This window comes from Mustela erminea, chromosome 16, assembly GCF_009829155.1.
Source record: "Mustela erminea isolate mMusErm1 chromosome 16, mMusErm1.Pri, whole genome shotgun sequence".
In the NCBI taxonomy this organism is placed as follows: Eukaryota; Metazoa; Chordata; class Mammalia; order Carnivora; family Mustelidae; genus Mustela; species Mustela erminea.
The window spans coordinates 83,580,900-83,597,556 of record NC_045629.1 but is presented as its reverse complement, the minus strand read 5'-3'; the positions used below and the strand labels follow the sequence as shown (position 1 = coordinate 83,597,556).

The 16,657-nt window shown below is 68.4% G+C and overlaps 1 protein-coding gene across 7 annotated transcripts in view; it reads right to left on the bottom strand.

Annotated features, from left to right (window-relative positions):
* Nucleotides 1–16,657, bottom strand: part of ADGRB1 (adhesion G protein-coupled receptor B1) — a 75,487-nt gene that overhangs the window by 6,629 nt on the left and 52,201 nt on the right. For 6 of the 7 annotated variants that reach the window (XM_032316350.1, XM_032316351.1, XM_032316352.1 and 3 more), the window contains 8 exons: nucleotides 14,528–14,631; nucleotides 12,348–12,450; nucleotides 11,945–12,095; nucleotides 11,398–11,467; nucleotides 9,949–10,015; nucleotides 7,690–7,775; nucleotides 3,272–3,443; nucleotides 598–693 (listed from right to left, as the gene is read on the bottom strand). In XM_032316350.1, the coding sequence (XP_032172241.1) occupies nucleotides 598–693; nucleotides 3,272–3,443; nucleotides 7,690–7,775; nucleotides 9,949–10,015; nucleotides 11,398–11,467; nucleotides 11,945–12,095; nucleotides 12,348–12,450; nucleotides 14,528–14,631 (849 nt within the window). The remainder of the gene's footprint in view (nucleotides 1–597; nucleotides 694–3,271; nucleotides 3,444–7,689; nucleotides 7,776–9,948; nucleotides 10,016–11,397; nucleotides 11,468–11,944; nucleotides 12,096–12,347; nucleotides 12,451–14,527; nucleotides 14,632–16,657) is intronic. The other variant, XM_032316356.1, reaches the window with a different exon arrangement.

Below are 16,657 nucleotides of genomic sequence, written 5' to 3'. Positions count from 1 at the left end.
GCACCACCAGGACCTGAATGGGAGGCCTGCCGGCAGGAGCAGGGGGAAAGGTCAGGGAGGACTTCCTGGAGGTGGTATCTTAGTGGACACCCGCGAGGCGGGCAGCGGGGTGGGAGGGCCGCGCCGTGCCTCAGGCTGAACGGCAGGTGCGATGCTGGAGGGACCTGGCCATGGTGGGGGCAGGTGCGTGCACAGCCCAGGCACCTGGCTGGGAACAAGGCCATGGTGGGGGCAGGTGCGTGCACAGCCCAGGCTGGTCCCCTGGACGGAGACGGAGGGAGCCCAGCCCCGTCCCGGCCAGGCTGGGGGGCAGTGAGGGGGCGTGGGAGGTGGGGGGGGCAGCCGCTGAGGTGACGGCCCCAGGAGGCTGGCATCCGGGCAAGCACGCTGCGGTAGCGGGGGTGAGGGTGGGCCGACGCCAGCCCCCGCCCCTTACCGTCTGGGTCCTGCCCGCCCCAGACCCCGGGCCGGGGATGTCACCTTGGCGAGCCTCAGTGTCCCCAGCCTCACACTGGGCTCGGAGCTCTTCCCAGGGGCCGCCGGAGCCCAGAGCAGCGCAGGGAGGCAGCGCTGGGGCGCGTGCGCTCGGAGCCCTACCATGAGCTGGGCGTGGCCGTTCTGGAAGGAGCCCCCCGAGTCCCCGTTGCCCTCCTCCTGCCGGTCCACCACGCGGCACTTCACGGCGTCCTGGACCTGGGGGGAGAGCAGAGTGGTCCACGGCAGTCCCCGACTGTGGCCTCGTGAGTCGGCGGTAAGGCCGGGGCGAGCCGCACGGGCTGTGTCTCCGCGAGGGGAGCCTGTGTGCGGGGCCCTGCTTCCCTTCCCTTCCCTCTCGCAGAGTCTTTCTGTGCCCTTCACGGGCACCTCGACCCCCCGTAAACGTGCCACGGCCCTCCCAGCCTGCCGTCAGGCTGCGGAGGGCACTGGGGTCCACGCCGTCCAGGCAAGCCCAGGGCCCCGCCTCACCCCCTGGAGACACCCGAGCGTCCACAAGGGCCCTTGGGGGGCACAGCACATCTGTGGGGCACGCTCCATCAAGGGAGGTCTCACGTGTTACGGCCACGGGCTCTTCAGAAAGGGGCCACCCAAGCAGCCAGCACAGAGCTTGTCCACAGAGGACAGGCAGGGCTGGTCAGCGTGAGCAAGGAGTGAAGCCGGCCCCTTCTCTGCCACGGAGCGCTCCGGGTGTGGGCGGAGCGGCGAGCAGTGCCCGCCCTCAAGAAGCCGCCCCTTCATGGCCGTGATGTGCAAACGGAACAAGGGGAGGCACAGGGGCAGCGAAAGCATGGAGGGGGTCCTGGAGGAGGCATCCGGAGTCAGCGGGGGAGCTCTGGGAGGAGGGTACGCTGGGGGTCCCGGGCTCCCAGACCTAGACCCAGCGTAGACCTGGGGACCTGTCCCCACTCCCCGCAGCCACACAGCTGATGAGAGGCGGTGCTGGGGTCTCTGGCCTCCTGTCAGGTGTGCCTTCCTCCCGTGCGTGCACTCACTGACCACCTAGCAAACATCTCAAGCACCTCCCGTGTGCCCAGTGGAGGCAGGCCACCGTCCAGGAGACAGCAAAGGGAAAGCACTCTCTCCACTGGCACGAAAAACAGATGGTCTCCCCAAGTGCCTCGTGGCCTCCTCCTCCAGGAAGGCCACCTGGCCAGCCTCACCCCCTCTGTCCCCCCAGAAGACTCAGATGACCACCTTACTCATCCGCCTCCCAAATGTTCCACGCCCGCTGCGCTGGCTGAAGCTGCCTGGCATCGCCCGTACCTGCCCCTCCCAGCCTGTCTTCCTCAGCGCGGCCCCCTGGAGTCCTGCCTACAGAAGCCGGAGGATGGAGGCCCTCTCCCGACTCTTCCCTGCCCACAGGGTCCCTAGCCCAGACCCCACGTGCGAGACCCGGGAGATGAGAGAGGCTGATGGGGAAGTCCCGCCCTCCTGGCAAGTCGGGTGTCTCTGGGGCACCTGACTCTCCCCCGCATGGACCCCTGTGCCGGACAGTCCTGCTTCTGTTCCCGGGTTTTAAATTCCTACAAGCTCCCTCCTATTCTCGGATGTTCCTCCTTGGTAACCTGCCGTTTTCGTCTCAGAAGCTGGGCAGCCAAGGGCAGCTGAGGGCCACAGGCGGGGCCTTTGCACCTGGGGAGTCGGTGGCGTCTAGCCCCACCCCACGGAAGCCACAGTGAGAAGCACGACCATGAGTCAACATGGCCGGAGCCAGGCATGCGTGGGGCCGGGGCTGGCAGCCTCTCCCTCTCTGCGGATGCCGGCTCGGGCCATGTCGGGGGCCCGTGGCTACAAGGATCTGACTTTCTGGGCACAGGCTCTCCGGATCTCAGAGGAGATGCTCACGGCCACCCCGGCATTTACATGCAGGAGCTTGTCAGTGGGGCCGTCCCAACACCAAAAACGCAGGCTTCTTGTCCTCCCGTCACCTTCCCCCCGCCTGGGGGCCTCAGGGTACAGGGTGCCCCTGGGACCAGGGCCCCACCTGGGACAGTGGGGCTACACGGGGGGGATGCCGGGTGGGGGCGGGGTTGCCAGCTCGGGGCGGGGCTGCCAGCTCAGGACGGGGCTGAGCTGCCCCGAAGTGGACCGCCAGTCGTCCGCAGCATCCTTCCCTGGACGTCCCGGGGGCCCGGGAGCCCCTTCTAGAAGTGCTCTGGCTTTGGGCTGTGATGCAGCGGCTTCCCGGCCGCCCCCACTGCCAGCTGTGCTTCCTCGGGTGGACTGGGCTCATGGCCCCTTGTCCCTCTCTCCCCCAAAACCCAGGGTTCACTGCAAAACCCTTGTCCTGTTCTCATCTTTTCGAATCTAAGTGCTCTCCAATCACACTGCTATCTTTCCAGGAGGTTCCAAAGGGAGAGGGAGGGAATTCTGCGGGTCCGCCCCCACCCACTCCGGCCCCTTCAGCCTCACCACGGCCCCTCCCGTCCATGCCAAGAGCACGTTTCTCCACATTTCAACCCTCCTGAGGGGAGCAGGTCCCGGGCCTTAGCTGCTGTCACCGGCAGCCGGCCGTGGGGACAGGCGGCTGAGGCCCTCCCTTGCTCCCATTCAGGACGGGGGGCTCAGCTCTGCTGAAAGCTGCACATGTCTCTGGGGATCCGGGTCCCAAAGACTTAGGAGGACAGAGCCCCCCTCACCGCCCAAGCCCTCCGGGGCGCAGGGGGCGTCTTCAGGAAGAAGGACGGACACTAGGAGCCACTAGGACCATGTGCCGGCGCAGCCTCGGGGCCCGCCATCAGGCGTGGCCCGCAGCAGCCCCGGGGGCGCCCACCTCTCTGCGCAAGATGCAGTGGACCATCACTATGACGAAGCCCTCCAGCGAGTCGAAGACGGCGAACAGGATCTGGAAGAGGGCGGAGCGGCGGTCGGTGACAGCAAGCACGGCCGACATCCAGGTCAGCGCCAGCAGCGGCAGCACCACGCAGGAGCTCCACAGCGAGGCCCTGGGGACAGCGCAGCGGGCGGCTGCGTCAGGGCTGGCCCTGGCCGCCCTCTCCGCCCCCCACCCCTGCTGGACTTCTCCTCCTCTCCCCCCTCTCCCCTGCGGTCCTGGTGGTCCCTCCTGGGGAGCAGAGTCCTGCCCCAACCAGCCCAGCAGCTGGAGCCTCTGAGCGTGGTCCCTGGAGGCTGGGCAGCGGGGAGGGAGGGAACCTCTCGGGGACACCCAGGTTCCTAACTGTCCAGGAGGAACAGGAGGGATGCCCACTGGAGGTGGGAGCTGGGGGGCCACGGGCTCTCTGCGCCACCCCCGCCGCCAGGGGATCAGGGCCCAACTCTAAGACGGCTGTGGAGGGGGTGTTCGGCCAGGCCTCTGAGCTCTGAACAGAGATGGGGAGAGAAACACGGAGGACCAGAGAGCTGCTCCAGGAGGACAGAGGGGACAGACAGACAGACATGGCCAGACGGAGAGGGGAGGGGAGGCAGAGACACAAACAGAGACCCACGGGCGCTTCAGCTCTTGGCAGGCCCTGCTCTGCTGGTCCCCAGGGGAGACGGGCCTCCAGGCGTGCCCGAGGCAGGCACTGCCCTCTGCCGCTGGGTGCCTCCCTTCGCCACCGTGGGCTACACCGTGGCGGCTCTGAGCCTGCCTCCGCCGGACGGCGCTGTCACTGTGCCGAGTCCTCGAGGCGCGTGCTGAGGGCAGATGGCTCCGGCGGGACGGCTGGCGTGTGGCAGGTGTCCGGGAAATGTGCCTGACCCCACCCTCACCACAATGACGACCTCCAGCGTTTGGCCGCCTGGGCAGGAGACGGCTCGCAGGGGCTCCGGGAGCCGCCGGGGCCCTGTCATCACCGGGGTGGGGGCTGAGGTCAGGACCACTGACTCTCGACTCTCCTCCTTACAGGACGGAAGCAGGAGCAGGTCGGGCAGGAGAAGCAGGAGTGGGCGGGGGGAGGGGCAGAGGGACATCGGGCAAGGCCAGGCCCACAGGGGCCATAGGAAGGAGCCGGGGGCGCGGGGGGCGCGGACACAGGCCCGATGGGAGAAAGGCTAGAAGGACCGTGAATCCAGCTTGGAGAAGGACCCCCGAACCAGCAGGACCTTAGTTAGGGGGCGGGGGCAGGGGCCCTCCCCAGAACTGTGCCCCTGGCTTCTGCACCCTGTCTGTCCGACCTGGACACGGGCACAGAAGTCAGGCCCGCCTCCTCCCCCTCCGTCCCCCCCCCCCACCCATTCCCTCCCCACTCCCTGTGCCAGGACCCAGGTCCCCATCCCGGCCCCAGCCCCATTTCTGCTCCAGCACAGCTCCCTGGCCAGGTTCCCCGGGGGCTCAAGGCAGAAGCCCTCACAGGAGCTTCTGAACGAGACTTCACAGACCCGCCTCACCTCGCCTCCTAGGGTGGAGGCCCAGGACGCCGGCCCTCCCCAGCTACGCGCACTGCCCTCCCCAACCCCGAGGCTCTGTGGCTCCGCATGGCGGGTGGGGCTCCCTCGTCTCTGCCCTCCCTTCAGAAGCAGACCCTCTCTGGCCGTACTCGGAGCAGGAGGGTCTCATCCTGCTGGGAGTCACGCTCCTTGGGGCCTGAGGCCTGCGGCCTGGGGCAGGACCCCTGCGGCCTGAGGCCGGTAGCAGATGGCTGGGCCAGGGGACCCAGGAATCACTTCGGTTCCTGCAGCCCAGCCTCTGTGGGTTCTGCCGGGGCAAAGGGCTGTGCGGAAGAGCGGGTGGGGGCCCGGGGGGTGGGGGGGCAGGGGAGCTGGCAGGGAGGCCCGGGGCAGTGGCACCGCCTGGCCCTTTGGAAAGTCCAACGCCCCTACGGTGGGGGAGCGGGAGGTGGGAGCGGTGGGGGCAGGTGGGGCAGAGCCTCTCAGGGAATGTCCCCGGGGCTCTCACGACAGGCCTGTCACGGGCAGAGCAAACAGTACGTATCCTCCGGCCCTGTCCCCGCCGGCCGTCCTCCCACAGCTTTCTGCCTCACGGGACCTGACCTGCCCCGAACCTGCGGCCGCCATGGGGCAGCAGTGTCCACACACCCACACGCTCACGCACATACACGTGCTCACACACGCACACACGTGCACACCGACACCGACACCCACTCACACACGCACACGCTCATGCAACACCCATGCACGCTCACGGTACCTGTGCTCGTGCCCGCCCACATGCTGACACGCGCACACACTCAGAGGCGCGCACGCGCACACCCTCGTGCTCACACGCACACACCGCGCACCCCAGCCCCCGGCACGGCCACACGTCAGTGAGCTGCCGGCTGAGCGCGTTCTCGAGCTGACCCGCACCCATCCCGTCCGGGCGGCGCCTGCTGTCCAGCCCTCCGTGTCCCAAGGCCCCGAGGAATGGGGGAGAGGAGCCTGGCGAAGGGCCAGCTGGGGGACGACCCCCAGAGTGGACGGCACAAGTGACAGAGAGGACAGAAAAAGCTTAAAACAAACTGTGTGACTCAGAGCAGCGTGGAGACGGGCACACGCGGGGAAGGAGAGGGTCTGAGGTGGCACGGCCGGCGCCCTGGGAGGTGGCGTGGGCCGCAGGGAGGGCTCCACACTCGGCCCGTTGGAGGGTGCGCCGGAGGGGCTGGGGCAGCTGACCGGGAGTGCAGAGCAAATCCCAAGACAAGAGCTGACCGCCTTCTCAGTTCTCACGGAGACGGGGCGGGACGCTCACCGACCGCAGCGGTCGGCCTGCATCCCCTGGGCCGGTCCTGGGGGGCCGGGCGGGCTCTGGGGGAAGCAGGGGAGCCTTGGGGAGGTGGGGGCTGTCGGGGTTCGGCCCCCATGCATGCCTGGGTGAAGGAGAGAGGAGCCAATCTGTCCATGTTTGCACAAAGGAGCAGAACTCCTGGGGGAGGCCACGGCCCCCAAGTCTGCCCTGACCATGTACCGCGCCAGCCAGGGGGCTAGGGCTCCGCCAGCCAGCGCGCCGGGTTTCAGGGAGCTAGCTGCCAGTGTCCTCCCACAGGCCCTGAGCGTGTGCGTGTGTGCGTGTGTGCGTGCGCGAGCAAGCCCGTGGCAGCACGCAGGGAGCGTCCGGTCTGTGGGGGACCTGCCAGGGTGCCACGGGGGCACCCAGGGGCCGGGGCACCCACTGCTCACCCGGGCCAGGGCTGGGGAGCCGGCCAGCCACACGGACACACTGGGCTCCCGCACCCGCCGCTCACCCCACCTGACCCCGGGGCCCTCGGCCGCACAGACAGGGACGGAGCAGGAGAGTCGGCTCAGGGGTTCTTGTAGGAAACAAAGCACACAGCGCCTTTGGGGAGTGGGCGTCACGTGCGAGCTGCCCCAGCACTCCGGCCTGCGTGCCCCGGGGCCCCCAGAAACACCTGTGGTCAGGTGGGGTAGGCCGCCTCTGTGCCCACTGCCCAGGGAGAGGGGCACCCAGGCCCATGGACAGCGAGGCCAGCCCCCGGATCCCGCATGTCCTCCCAAGCCACACGGCAGACTCCCAAACACGACGAGAAGCCATCAGGAAGCCCAGAGGACGGTGTCCTGAAGCCAGGGTACTCCGGGAGCGCAGGACGAGGAGGAGGGAGACAGAGACAGACATGGAGGACGGGCACAGAGGGAACAGGGGCGGAGCCCCACGCAGACACCAGCAGGGCAGAGGGACGAACAGAGCAGTAGGCAGGGGCAAGGCGAGGAGGGCTCAAAGGGCAGGGGCAGGATGGAAAGGGTCTGTCTCAGCCCGTCCTCGGCCCCCCTCCATGACCTCGGCGCTGCCATGCCCCGGGGGGCTGGAGAAGAGGTGCTGTCCCAAACACACTTGGCCTTCACTGCTGGACATTGCCCAGCCGCTTGGGACCACGTGCCGTCTGGCCACGCACTGCCCTCTCTGGGCCCAGCCTCTCCATGCAGGAGGGACGCCCTATTTGTCCCTTGCACTCTCCTCCTGTGGCTGAAGGCACCACAAAGACAGGCAGGTCACACCCTTGCTGGGGGTTACCCGACCCCACAGTGGGGAAGGCGGAGGCCGGGGGCTCCCTCCCCCCACCCTAGTGGACCCTTCAGGGGCAGGGTCCCTGAAAACAACTGGCTTCCCAGTTTCTGAGGATGGACCACAGGCCAGATGGAGAAACTGAGGCACAGGGCAAGGTCGGGGCTGGCTGTGAGCCTACGCAGACCTCTGCGCCCCAGTTTCCCTGCCTGCTCTGGGGGCTGGCGGGGGGAGTGGGCCCTGGGTCTTCTGGACTCGAGGCAGGTGGGGCGACCCAGTGGGCCCTGCCCTACCCTGCGCGTTCCTTCAGCTTCTTGTCCGTGATGCCGTCCTTGGACACGAGCTTGTTGAACACCAGGATCCCGATGACCATGTTCACCTGCCAGGCAGAGAGCAGTGGGGTGTGGGCGCGGGGTACTGCCCTCTGGGCTCCGGGCTCCTCACCAGGGCTCCCGCCCGCAGCACGGGCCCTATGGACACCGCTCCCCAGGCCAGGAGACGGGGCCGCTGGCACAGGCTCGCCAGCACCCCCGACGCTCTCCCCCGCCCCCCACCAGAGCCCCGGCTGTTAGGTAGGGTTCTCCTGCCACAAGACCCCACCCGGGGCGCGATGCTCCAGCTCCCGCCCCCCACGTGACCCTCCCGCGCAACCCATCCGTGAGGATCTGGCAGGCCCGCCCGGCGGGGGTGGACAGGAAAAGGGGCCGGCACGCCCCAGGGTGGGGACGCAGAGAGTCATGTGGGGGCTCTCCCGACAGGCGGGATCCCCAGCCGCTCTGCACGAAATAGCCCCGAGGCCTAGCTGCCATCTCCACGGTGGGCAGCAGCAGCTTCTGGAGCTGGGGTTCCAGCTGTCCGGAGGTCGGACGTCAGGCTGACCCCCACGCACCCCTAGAGTGCTGGCCCATTCCCACGGCAGAAAGGGCCTCAGGTGATCCAGCTGCCACCCACACTCAGGGGTGCCCTGTGGCCACCCCAGCCTTTCAGCTCCCCTGCCCCTTACGCCCCTCCCATGACGGGGAGCTCACTCCTCACAAAGGCCCACCTCGGGGGCCGTCTCGGGGGCAGCATCCCTGTCTAGGTTTTTTCCCGGGGGTGCACTGCCCCTGCGCTCTCTGCCATGGCATCTTCCCTGCCTCCTTCCTGCTGGGCACCGGCTCCCCAGCAAGTGTTCCCCGCTGTTCATGTCCCGCAAGCCACAGCCAACGGCAGCTGTTGGCCCCGCCGTGGCCCTGGAGCCCTGGGGCCTTCTCTCCTGGGTGGAGAGGCTCCCGGCTCCTTCCCTCGCCCCCCAGACGCCCTGCCCTGGGCCCCCACTCTGCAGAGGCCGCCCGGTGGCGGAGCGAGGCCTTGTCCCGGCCGCGGCCTTGGACGCAGAAGGACGAGGGCCCGACTGCCCGCGGCCCCACCGCTCTTCGCGCCGCTGACCCCGCACACCGCGTGGGCAGGCCGCCGCTCATCCCTGCGCGAACGGAAAGTCCCGACGCGGACACCAGCCCTGGAGGGCCTGACTGGGGTTGGGGCATCTTTCCCGGGTGACTTCGTTTTCTGACAAGGCCGGAGCCACAGGGGACAGGCCACCAGCCATCCCCGCCCTGCCCACAGCAGGCTCTATGCGGTCTTGACTGGCGTGTCCCCACGTTCCTGAGGGGGCCCCGGCCTTGCCCTACAGACACCACGGGAGGGAACGTGGGGGCTGGGAGCTCCCGCCTCCCTCGGCTAAGCCTCCCCCGCTCCCACGTTGCCTGTCTTTAAAATGGTGAGCTGGCCCGGTCTCCGAGGGGCCGCGTTGACATGCACGGCACGGAGGCCTCTCCCTTCAAGGAATAAAGGAGCCGGGACCCTCGGGCTAGGCCCGCTGCCCATGGCCCCACGCTCCCACCCAGGGTCCCGCAGCCTCCCCTGTGCCTGTGCCGGTGTCCAGCTTCCCCGCCACAGAGCCACAGAGTGGTGTGTGGCACTCCATGAGGGGCAGAGGGCCGGAGGGGGACAGGCTCAGGCAGTGTGGATGCAGGGGGGCCCCCAGCCGTGCCCGGCTCCCCCTGCCCAGTCCGAACTCGGGGGCAGGAACCCTGTGTGCCCGTGGCACTGTTGCGCATCCCTCCCCGAAGGTGTCTGGGAACTCGTGGCGAGGGAGAGCGGGCAGCCGCTTCCTTCTCCAGAGCAGGACAGCTGGTGGAAGCGAGGGCCCAGGCCTGGCCCCCCTGCCTCAGGCTCTGCCAGCTGCTATACCCATCCCCCAGGCCTCGCTGGCACTCCCTGCCGTCCTGGGACAGCCGTCTGTGTGCTCGGTATCCCCCCAAGTCCGGCCACTCAGCCTGCGAGCCCACACGGACCTGCTGGCCAGTCCCCAGCCAGTGCCCATAACCCATGCAGGCGGGGCTCACCAAGATAGCAGGCGCCCCCCTGCCCCCGTGTCTGTACCTGTGTACCCTGAGGGCAGCTCCAGGGGGCCAGGAATGCCACCCACCCCCTGGTGACCGCGGTGACCCTGAAGGGGCAATAGGTACCCCCAAGGGCCCAGCCTGGGCCAGCGGGGGGGGGGTCAGTACCAGTACGACAGCGGCAGCCGGTCCCACGAAGGCGTACAACAGTCCCCCCTCCAGGGACAGCCAGCAGCTGGGGAGGGAGACGGGCTGGTCAGTGGCCAGTCGTGACGTCCCCGCCCCCGGGGAAGGCCGGCAAGACGCTGGGGAGCGGCAGAAGGAACTCGGCACCCAGCAGGCCTCCCGGGGCACAGCACACAGCAGCTCACTCTGGCCTCTGAGCCCTCGGAAGCCCCCTCCACTGTGGCCCCTTGAATCCCAGTTTACAGAGAGAGAAGCAGACACCGGCAGACGCGAGGCTGCCCTCGCTCGGCAGACACGAGGCTGTGCTGACTGCCCCAGACCGGCCCCCCAACTGTCCTCCTATGTCCTCCCCAGTCTCACTCACAGACCCTTCTTCTGGTCACGGGGCCAAAACTTTGGGTCGGGTCCCTGCTCCGGCCCCCCACCTGCCCACGCAACCCAGGCCCCGTGGCCAGGTAGCCCAGGCCTCTGCTCATGCGTCTGGCCCGGGCTCTCCTCACACCAGCCGTGGTCACCGGCCCCACGGTCCCCCAGATCTCCTGGACCTCGTGAGAGGCGGCCTGCAGGAGCCCCAGGCCCAGGGAAGACGCTGCAGTTTCCACGTGCTGTTTCCTCTGCCCCGAGTGTCCACCCCACGCAGTCAAACTCGTCTTCGGCCTTCAAAACCCCTGGGGCTCCCCTGATCCGCCCGGCCCTCTCAGCTGTGCAGCTGTGCCCGTAACTCCCTCCTGGCACTCCCCCTACCAGGGGTTCCAGGAACTGGAACCTCATTCATGTCCACTTCCCCTGCTGCCCCAGGGGGCCCTGCTCCAGGGCCCAGCCACGGCCTGTCCCCCTGGGGCTCCACAGGGAGCCAAGCCTGCACGGCCTACCCTGGCCACGCCTCCTTCCTCTGGCTCCCCATTTCTTACCCGTGCCTGCGGCTGCAGCCCCCCTGCAGGCCTTGGCTCCCCTTACCCCGGGAAGCTACACTGCTTTTAGGGTCTCCCCAAGCTTCCCGGTTTGGCATTCAAGGCCCCGGACCTGCCTGGCCCAGCCGACCCTTCGGGGCCTCGCTGACTTCATCGGAGCAACAGGCCCCTTACCACCGGCCTTGCCCTCCTCGGGGCCACACAGCTCCCTTGCCACCACAGTCATGCAGGGGAGGATGCACGGCTGCAGAGGGAAAACTGAGGCTAACAGACCCGGCCACGGGCACCAAAGGAGGGGTTGAGGCTCTGACGGCCCTGAGCCCCCATTTCACCCATCCTGCTGCCCACTGCCAGGGAGGAGCTGGGGAGGAGGCGGCCTGCAGCCCCGGATCTCCCGGCCTCTCCCCGCTTGGCTCTCCTCTGTGAGACGGGCAGCAGCCAGCGGTCACCTTCTAGGGCAGTGGGAGGGTCTGGGGGAGCCGAGCGGCCTCTACCCCATCCCCACCCCGCCCCGACTCACTAGTTCATGGTGCTGTACCCTTTGGCCTTGGTGAATCCCACAGAAATGGCCACGACCAGTGCAGGGAGCCCTGCGAAGGACCAGAAAGAAAGGGGGTTGGTCCTCCGGCCATCCAAGCCCCCGTCCACGCTCTGCCTCCTTCCAGCCCTGGGGATGGGGCGGGGCGGGGGCAAACTGGGTCCTCGGAGTCCTGAACGCGGTCGTGCTGAGCAGGAGAGAGGGGGGACGGGAGCGGGACGCGGGCAGGAGCCCACGGGCTGTAGGCACGGCGGCCAGACAGTGAACGCAATGCAGGACGCCTGATCACACTTGAATTTCAGATTAAAAGAAATCATTTTTCTTGTAAATGTCCCAAACGTCAACCGGGATATCCTTAAAAAATAACTCAGTATCCGAAATTCAAAGAGAATCTGCCGCCACATCTTACCTGGGAACCCCGTGGAGGCCCCAGGAGGACGAGGGCAGAGGCTGGGGGGTGGTGCAGGGCCACAAGGGGCAGGGACAGCGGGCGGAGGCCGGGGGGAACCCCCCACCTGGCACCACTCACCCCAGCCCAGGCAGAGGAAGCGTTTCCGGATGAGACGGTTCCTGAGGCGGCCCGTCACGGCCATGTACGACTGCCAGGCCTCGGTGAGCACCCAGCAGAAGGACGACAGGAAGAAGAAGTGCAGGAAGGCGGCCACCAGCGTGCACACCACCTGCGCGGGGCGGGCGGGCGGCTCAGGCCGGGCCGGGGCCCGGGTGCCCTTCCTGGGCCCGCCCCACGGGAGGAGCTCGGAGGGGCCGGGACGGCCCGAGCCGGGTGTCCGTGATGGGGCACGAGGTCAGGTCCCCCTCACAGGAGGCCACTGAAGGGCCGGCACCAGCTTCCCAGGGAGCATTCTGGGGTCCTGTCACCCCATCCCACCCGGGCTCCCTGGGGGGTGCGGGGAAGGGCCGAGCTCACGCACCTTATTGCGGGTCTGGGTCTGCCCGATGAGGATGAGGGCGTTGGAGGAGATGATGGACAAGCAGAAGTTGATGAGGATGACCGACCGCTCCGAGCGGATGTACCTGGGGGGGAGCGCGGCTCAGTGCCCCGGCGGGGGGGTGGGGGGTCGCGTCTCCAGGAACTGGGTTCCTGCGGCCACGGCGAGACTAGAACGCCACCCCCTTCCTGCAGGCCCCCCGGCCAGGCCGCCATCACCTCCACCCCCGCACCCTCTCTACCGCGCACTGAACTCCAGCCCGTGGTCCTGCGCGGGGCGGGCCACGGGAGGCTGCCGGGCCCGGCCGCCCATTCCTGCCGGGAGTGGCTGATGCTCAGTTTCCCCCTTTCTGTGTGAGATCCTCTCCCTGTCTTTGCATCCCTTAGACACAGCTCGTTTCCGGGGTCTTGCTCTCGGCCTGCTCCTGGCTTCACCCCTGCCGGCCCCCGCCCCCAGCCCTTCCCACCCTGTGTGATCCTGACTTCGGGGGAGGAAGACACAGCGGTGCCGAGGGCAGCCTCCAGAGCCTGGGCAATGCGCGGCCCAGCTTCATCCTGGCTGCGGAACCCTGGGCGAGGGGCTCAACCCCTCTGTGCCTCAGTGTTTGGATCTGTGAGATGCGCGGTGGGAACAGCACCTGCGGCCAGGGCTGCGGCTGAGACCAGAGGGGCAAGATGCAGGTGGGCAGAGGGGACAGGGCTGGCCTCAGGGGCCGAGATGTGACCTTGGGTGGGTCACTTTCCCTCTGTTGGTCTCCATTTCCTCGTGGGGACCATCCGGCCACCTTCCCGACCACAGCTCACAGGGGCAGTGACTCGGCCAGCAGAACTCAGGAAGGAGGCGCTTTGAAAACCACCGGCGAGCCCCTCAGAACCGCAGCCGGGAGGGTTGGACACGCTGTGCCAGGCCCCTGGTCCCCGGTCCCAGAGGTGTCTGGAAACCGAGGCCTCCAGGAAGGGGCTGGGCCGGGGTGGGGGGGGGTTGGGGCAGGTGTTCTGAGGAGGGGTTGGGGAGGAGGGCCACCACTGGGTGCCGGCGGGGCACCTACTGGTTTGGCCAGTAGGGGTCGGCTTCTGCCCCCCGGCAGGAAGCGGGGCAGGGAACACAGGCCGCCTGCTCCGCCTCCATCGACACACACACATCGATCTCTCCTCGCTGGCCTGGGGGCGGCATCAGCTCTGGGCTGTGCAGCTGCGGGGGCAGGTGACCTTGACTCAGACTCCCTGTCCTAACCCTCTGCTCAGTGGGGCTCCACCAGGGCTCGGGGGGCGGGAGACAAGACCCGCCCCCAGGCCCACACTTGCCCTCGCACACCCTTCACATCCTGAGCCCATCCTGGTCACGGGCCCGGGTTCAGGCCTGTTCACGTGCGTCCCTCCCCCAGAGCTGGGGTCGGCCGGGCATGGCTGCCTTGCCCCAGCCCTGCCTGGGGAGGTGGTCAGGGCCCTGCGATGAGGCCCTGCGGCCCGGGGGAGGGGGGGCGGGGATGTGAGCAGAGGTTCTTGCCCTGAGACATGACCCAGGCTCCGAGAGGACTGTGGACATGCACACCCACATGACAGGACATGGAATCTGGGGGCTCTGAGGCCCCAGGGCAGGGCACTGGGCTGGGGAGCGGACTTGCTGGTACCGGTCAGGCAGTGCCTTCAAAGGGCAGGAGAAAGCGTGGCTCCTCCCGTGGGCGGCAGTGGAAGGCAGGAGCAGAAGGGCAACCAGCCCACCCTGGGCCTGTGCCTGCTCACCCCGCCATTGGGCATCCAGGGGGCAACACTTGGAGAGCAGGTGGGGGGCCGTCGGGGAGGGAGGGGATGGAGGGCGGAGGGTGGCGGTGGGGCGGTCCACCCCTGATGGCCTGGGCAGGAGAGGACGGGGTGGGGGGTGGGGCGGTCCATCCCTGATGGCCTGGGCAGGAGAGGACGGGGTGGGGGGTGGGGCGGTCCACCCCTGATGGCCTGGGCAGGAGAGGACGGGGTGGGGGGTGGGGCGGTCCACCCCTGATGGCCTGGGCAGGAGAGGACGGGGTCGGGGGGTGGCGCTGCTGACTGGGAAGGGGGCTCCGGACCAGCCCACCCCCCACGACTGTCCTCAGAGGGGGAGGGGACAGGACCTGACCCCGGCCGCCCCGTGCCCGCCCCCCCCCGGGCCCACGCGCCAGGCAGCACCTCCACACAGACACGTAGATGATGATCAGCAGGAGCAGAGTGAGAGACGACACGCCGCAGCCCACGATGAGCGTCACCGACGGCACAATCACCTTCTCCATGCTCTGAGGGTGCGGGGCGGAGAGAGAGCAGAGTGAGGGGCCGGGCCGTGCAGGCTGAGGCTGGGGGGTGCTGGGGAGCCTCCCCCTCCACCCCAGCACCCCCCACGCACCCCCCACCTGCGCTGCCCGTGCTTCTGGGCTGGCCCCTGGGCGGGGCCTGTGCACCTCCCATCACTGGTATCAGAGCCGCCTGCCGAGCCTAGTGCCGAAGGCTCGGTCTGCACTTCACGGACCCCCCCCCATTCCAGAGAAGGACCACGTCCCCCGTCACAGTCGGCTCATGAGGCTGCCAGCCCCACCACAGGGACAGCTCTCCCGGCCGTGTGCTTCTGGAACACCAGCCGAGAGCAGGACCCCCGGCTTCCTGGAAGGGCCCCTCGGCACCAGCTGCATCCGTCCAGCCTCTGCTGCCTCCACGCCAGTTCCAACCCCCAGCACCTGCTGCCCCACAGCCCCACCAACACCCCTGCTCTCCGCTCCTCCCTCCCCCCTCCCTCCTGCTCTGCCGGATCCCAGCACTGCACGCCCACTCCTGCCTGAGCCCGGCCCCCACGGCTCTTCTCCAGCCGCTGCCGGAGAACCATGTAAAACACCATTAGAGATGGCAACCCTGCTTTGCTCAGGGTTTTACCCCCGCCCGACCATCCCCTCCCTAGCCGTCCAAATGCTCCAAAGCCTGCTGAGCCACCCTGACCCCGGCACCGGCCACCTCCTCCTTCCCACCGAGGCAGAGCTGTGGCCGCTGTCGGTCCCTCTGCCCAGAACACCCTTCCCAGCTGTCACGTGGTACCTCTCGGGGGGGCCTTGGGCTGGGGGGCCCGGCTGCTCCCCACTACGTAGCCCCAAGCACCCAGTCGGTCGAGCTCAGCCCCGTGTCGCTGCCTGACCCACCCAGCGCACACAGAGGGCCGCCGCACAGTGGACAGGGGTCACTTGGAGGAGGCCAAGGACACTCGAAGGGACGGACACCGGTCCCTGCAGCCGTCCCCAGCCTGCAGGCTCTGCGCTTGAGAGAGGAGGAGGTGTGCTGCGGGTGTGGGGCTTCCTAGGGGCTCCCCCACTCTAAAGGGGACGCTTCTGTCCCCGCTCCCGGTCTGAGTAGGCTGACGCTCTTTAGGGCAGCTCTCTGACCCCGCCGACCCAGGCGGGCTGCCCAGGGAGGCTCTCCTGCCTCACCGGCCTCAGAAGGCCCAGCATTCGTGTCCCAAGGCGGCACCTTCCATCTCCCTCGGGCCCTCAGAGTCGGAGCCGGAGCCCATGCCACCTCGCATTGCTGTCCCCACCCACGGACAGCACGGTGCCGAAACCATGCTCTGCCCTCCACCCATGTGTGTGCTGTCCCCGTGGCCTGGGCCGCCCTTCCCCACACCGGAAACGCCCCCCTGCCCCCTCCCCCCGCCCTTCTGGGTGTTGCTGGGTTCCAGCCCGGGTCCAACCGCTGGAGGGGACTGCCGGTCCCACAGCCCCACGTCCTCACGTTCCTGAACCCCTCGGGCCAGGCCCTGCTCGGACACAGGCCGCGTGGCTGGCTAGATGAATGGAGACAGGGAAGGCAGGCTCTGGGAAAAGGGAGAAGGTCAGCCAAGGTCAGCCAAGCAGTCGGAGGTCCCGGGATTCACGGCCCAGGGTGAACCTGTTTCCACACGGGGAGCGAGAGGTCCCTGGGCAGCGGGGGAGCTGGGCCATGGCTCACACCCTTGCACTCGCCAGGGAACCTCGAAGCCCGGCTGGCCACGCGAGTCACAGGTGGCCAAGTGAGTGGCTCACACCCGCTCTGTGGCTGGCTCCGGCCCCGACCTCTGTGGCCATCTGCCTCCATCTGCCCTCATTAGCCTGGCAGCCACCTGCCGGCCTGCTTGCCCACCTGCCCGCCCGCTCTCTCCTCTCCACCCGGCTCATCCGTCACTCCCGACAGCCCCGGCCTGCGGGCTCTGGATGATGTGGGGAAGGGAGGAGGGAGAACCAGAAGGCAGGGCGCCAAGGAGCTCTAGCCCTCATTGGGAGGGTTGGACTAGAGATCTCTGGGCAG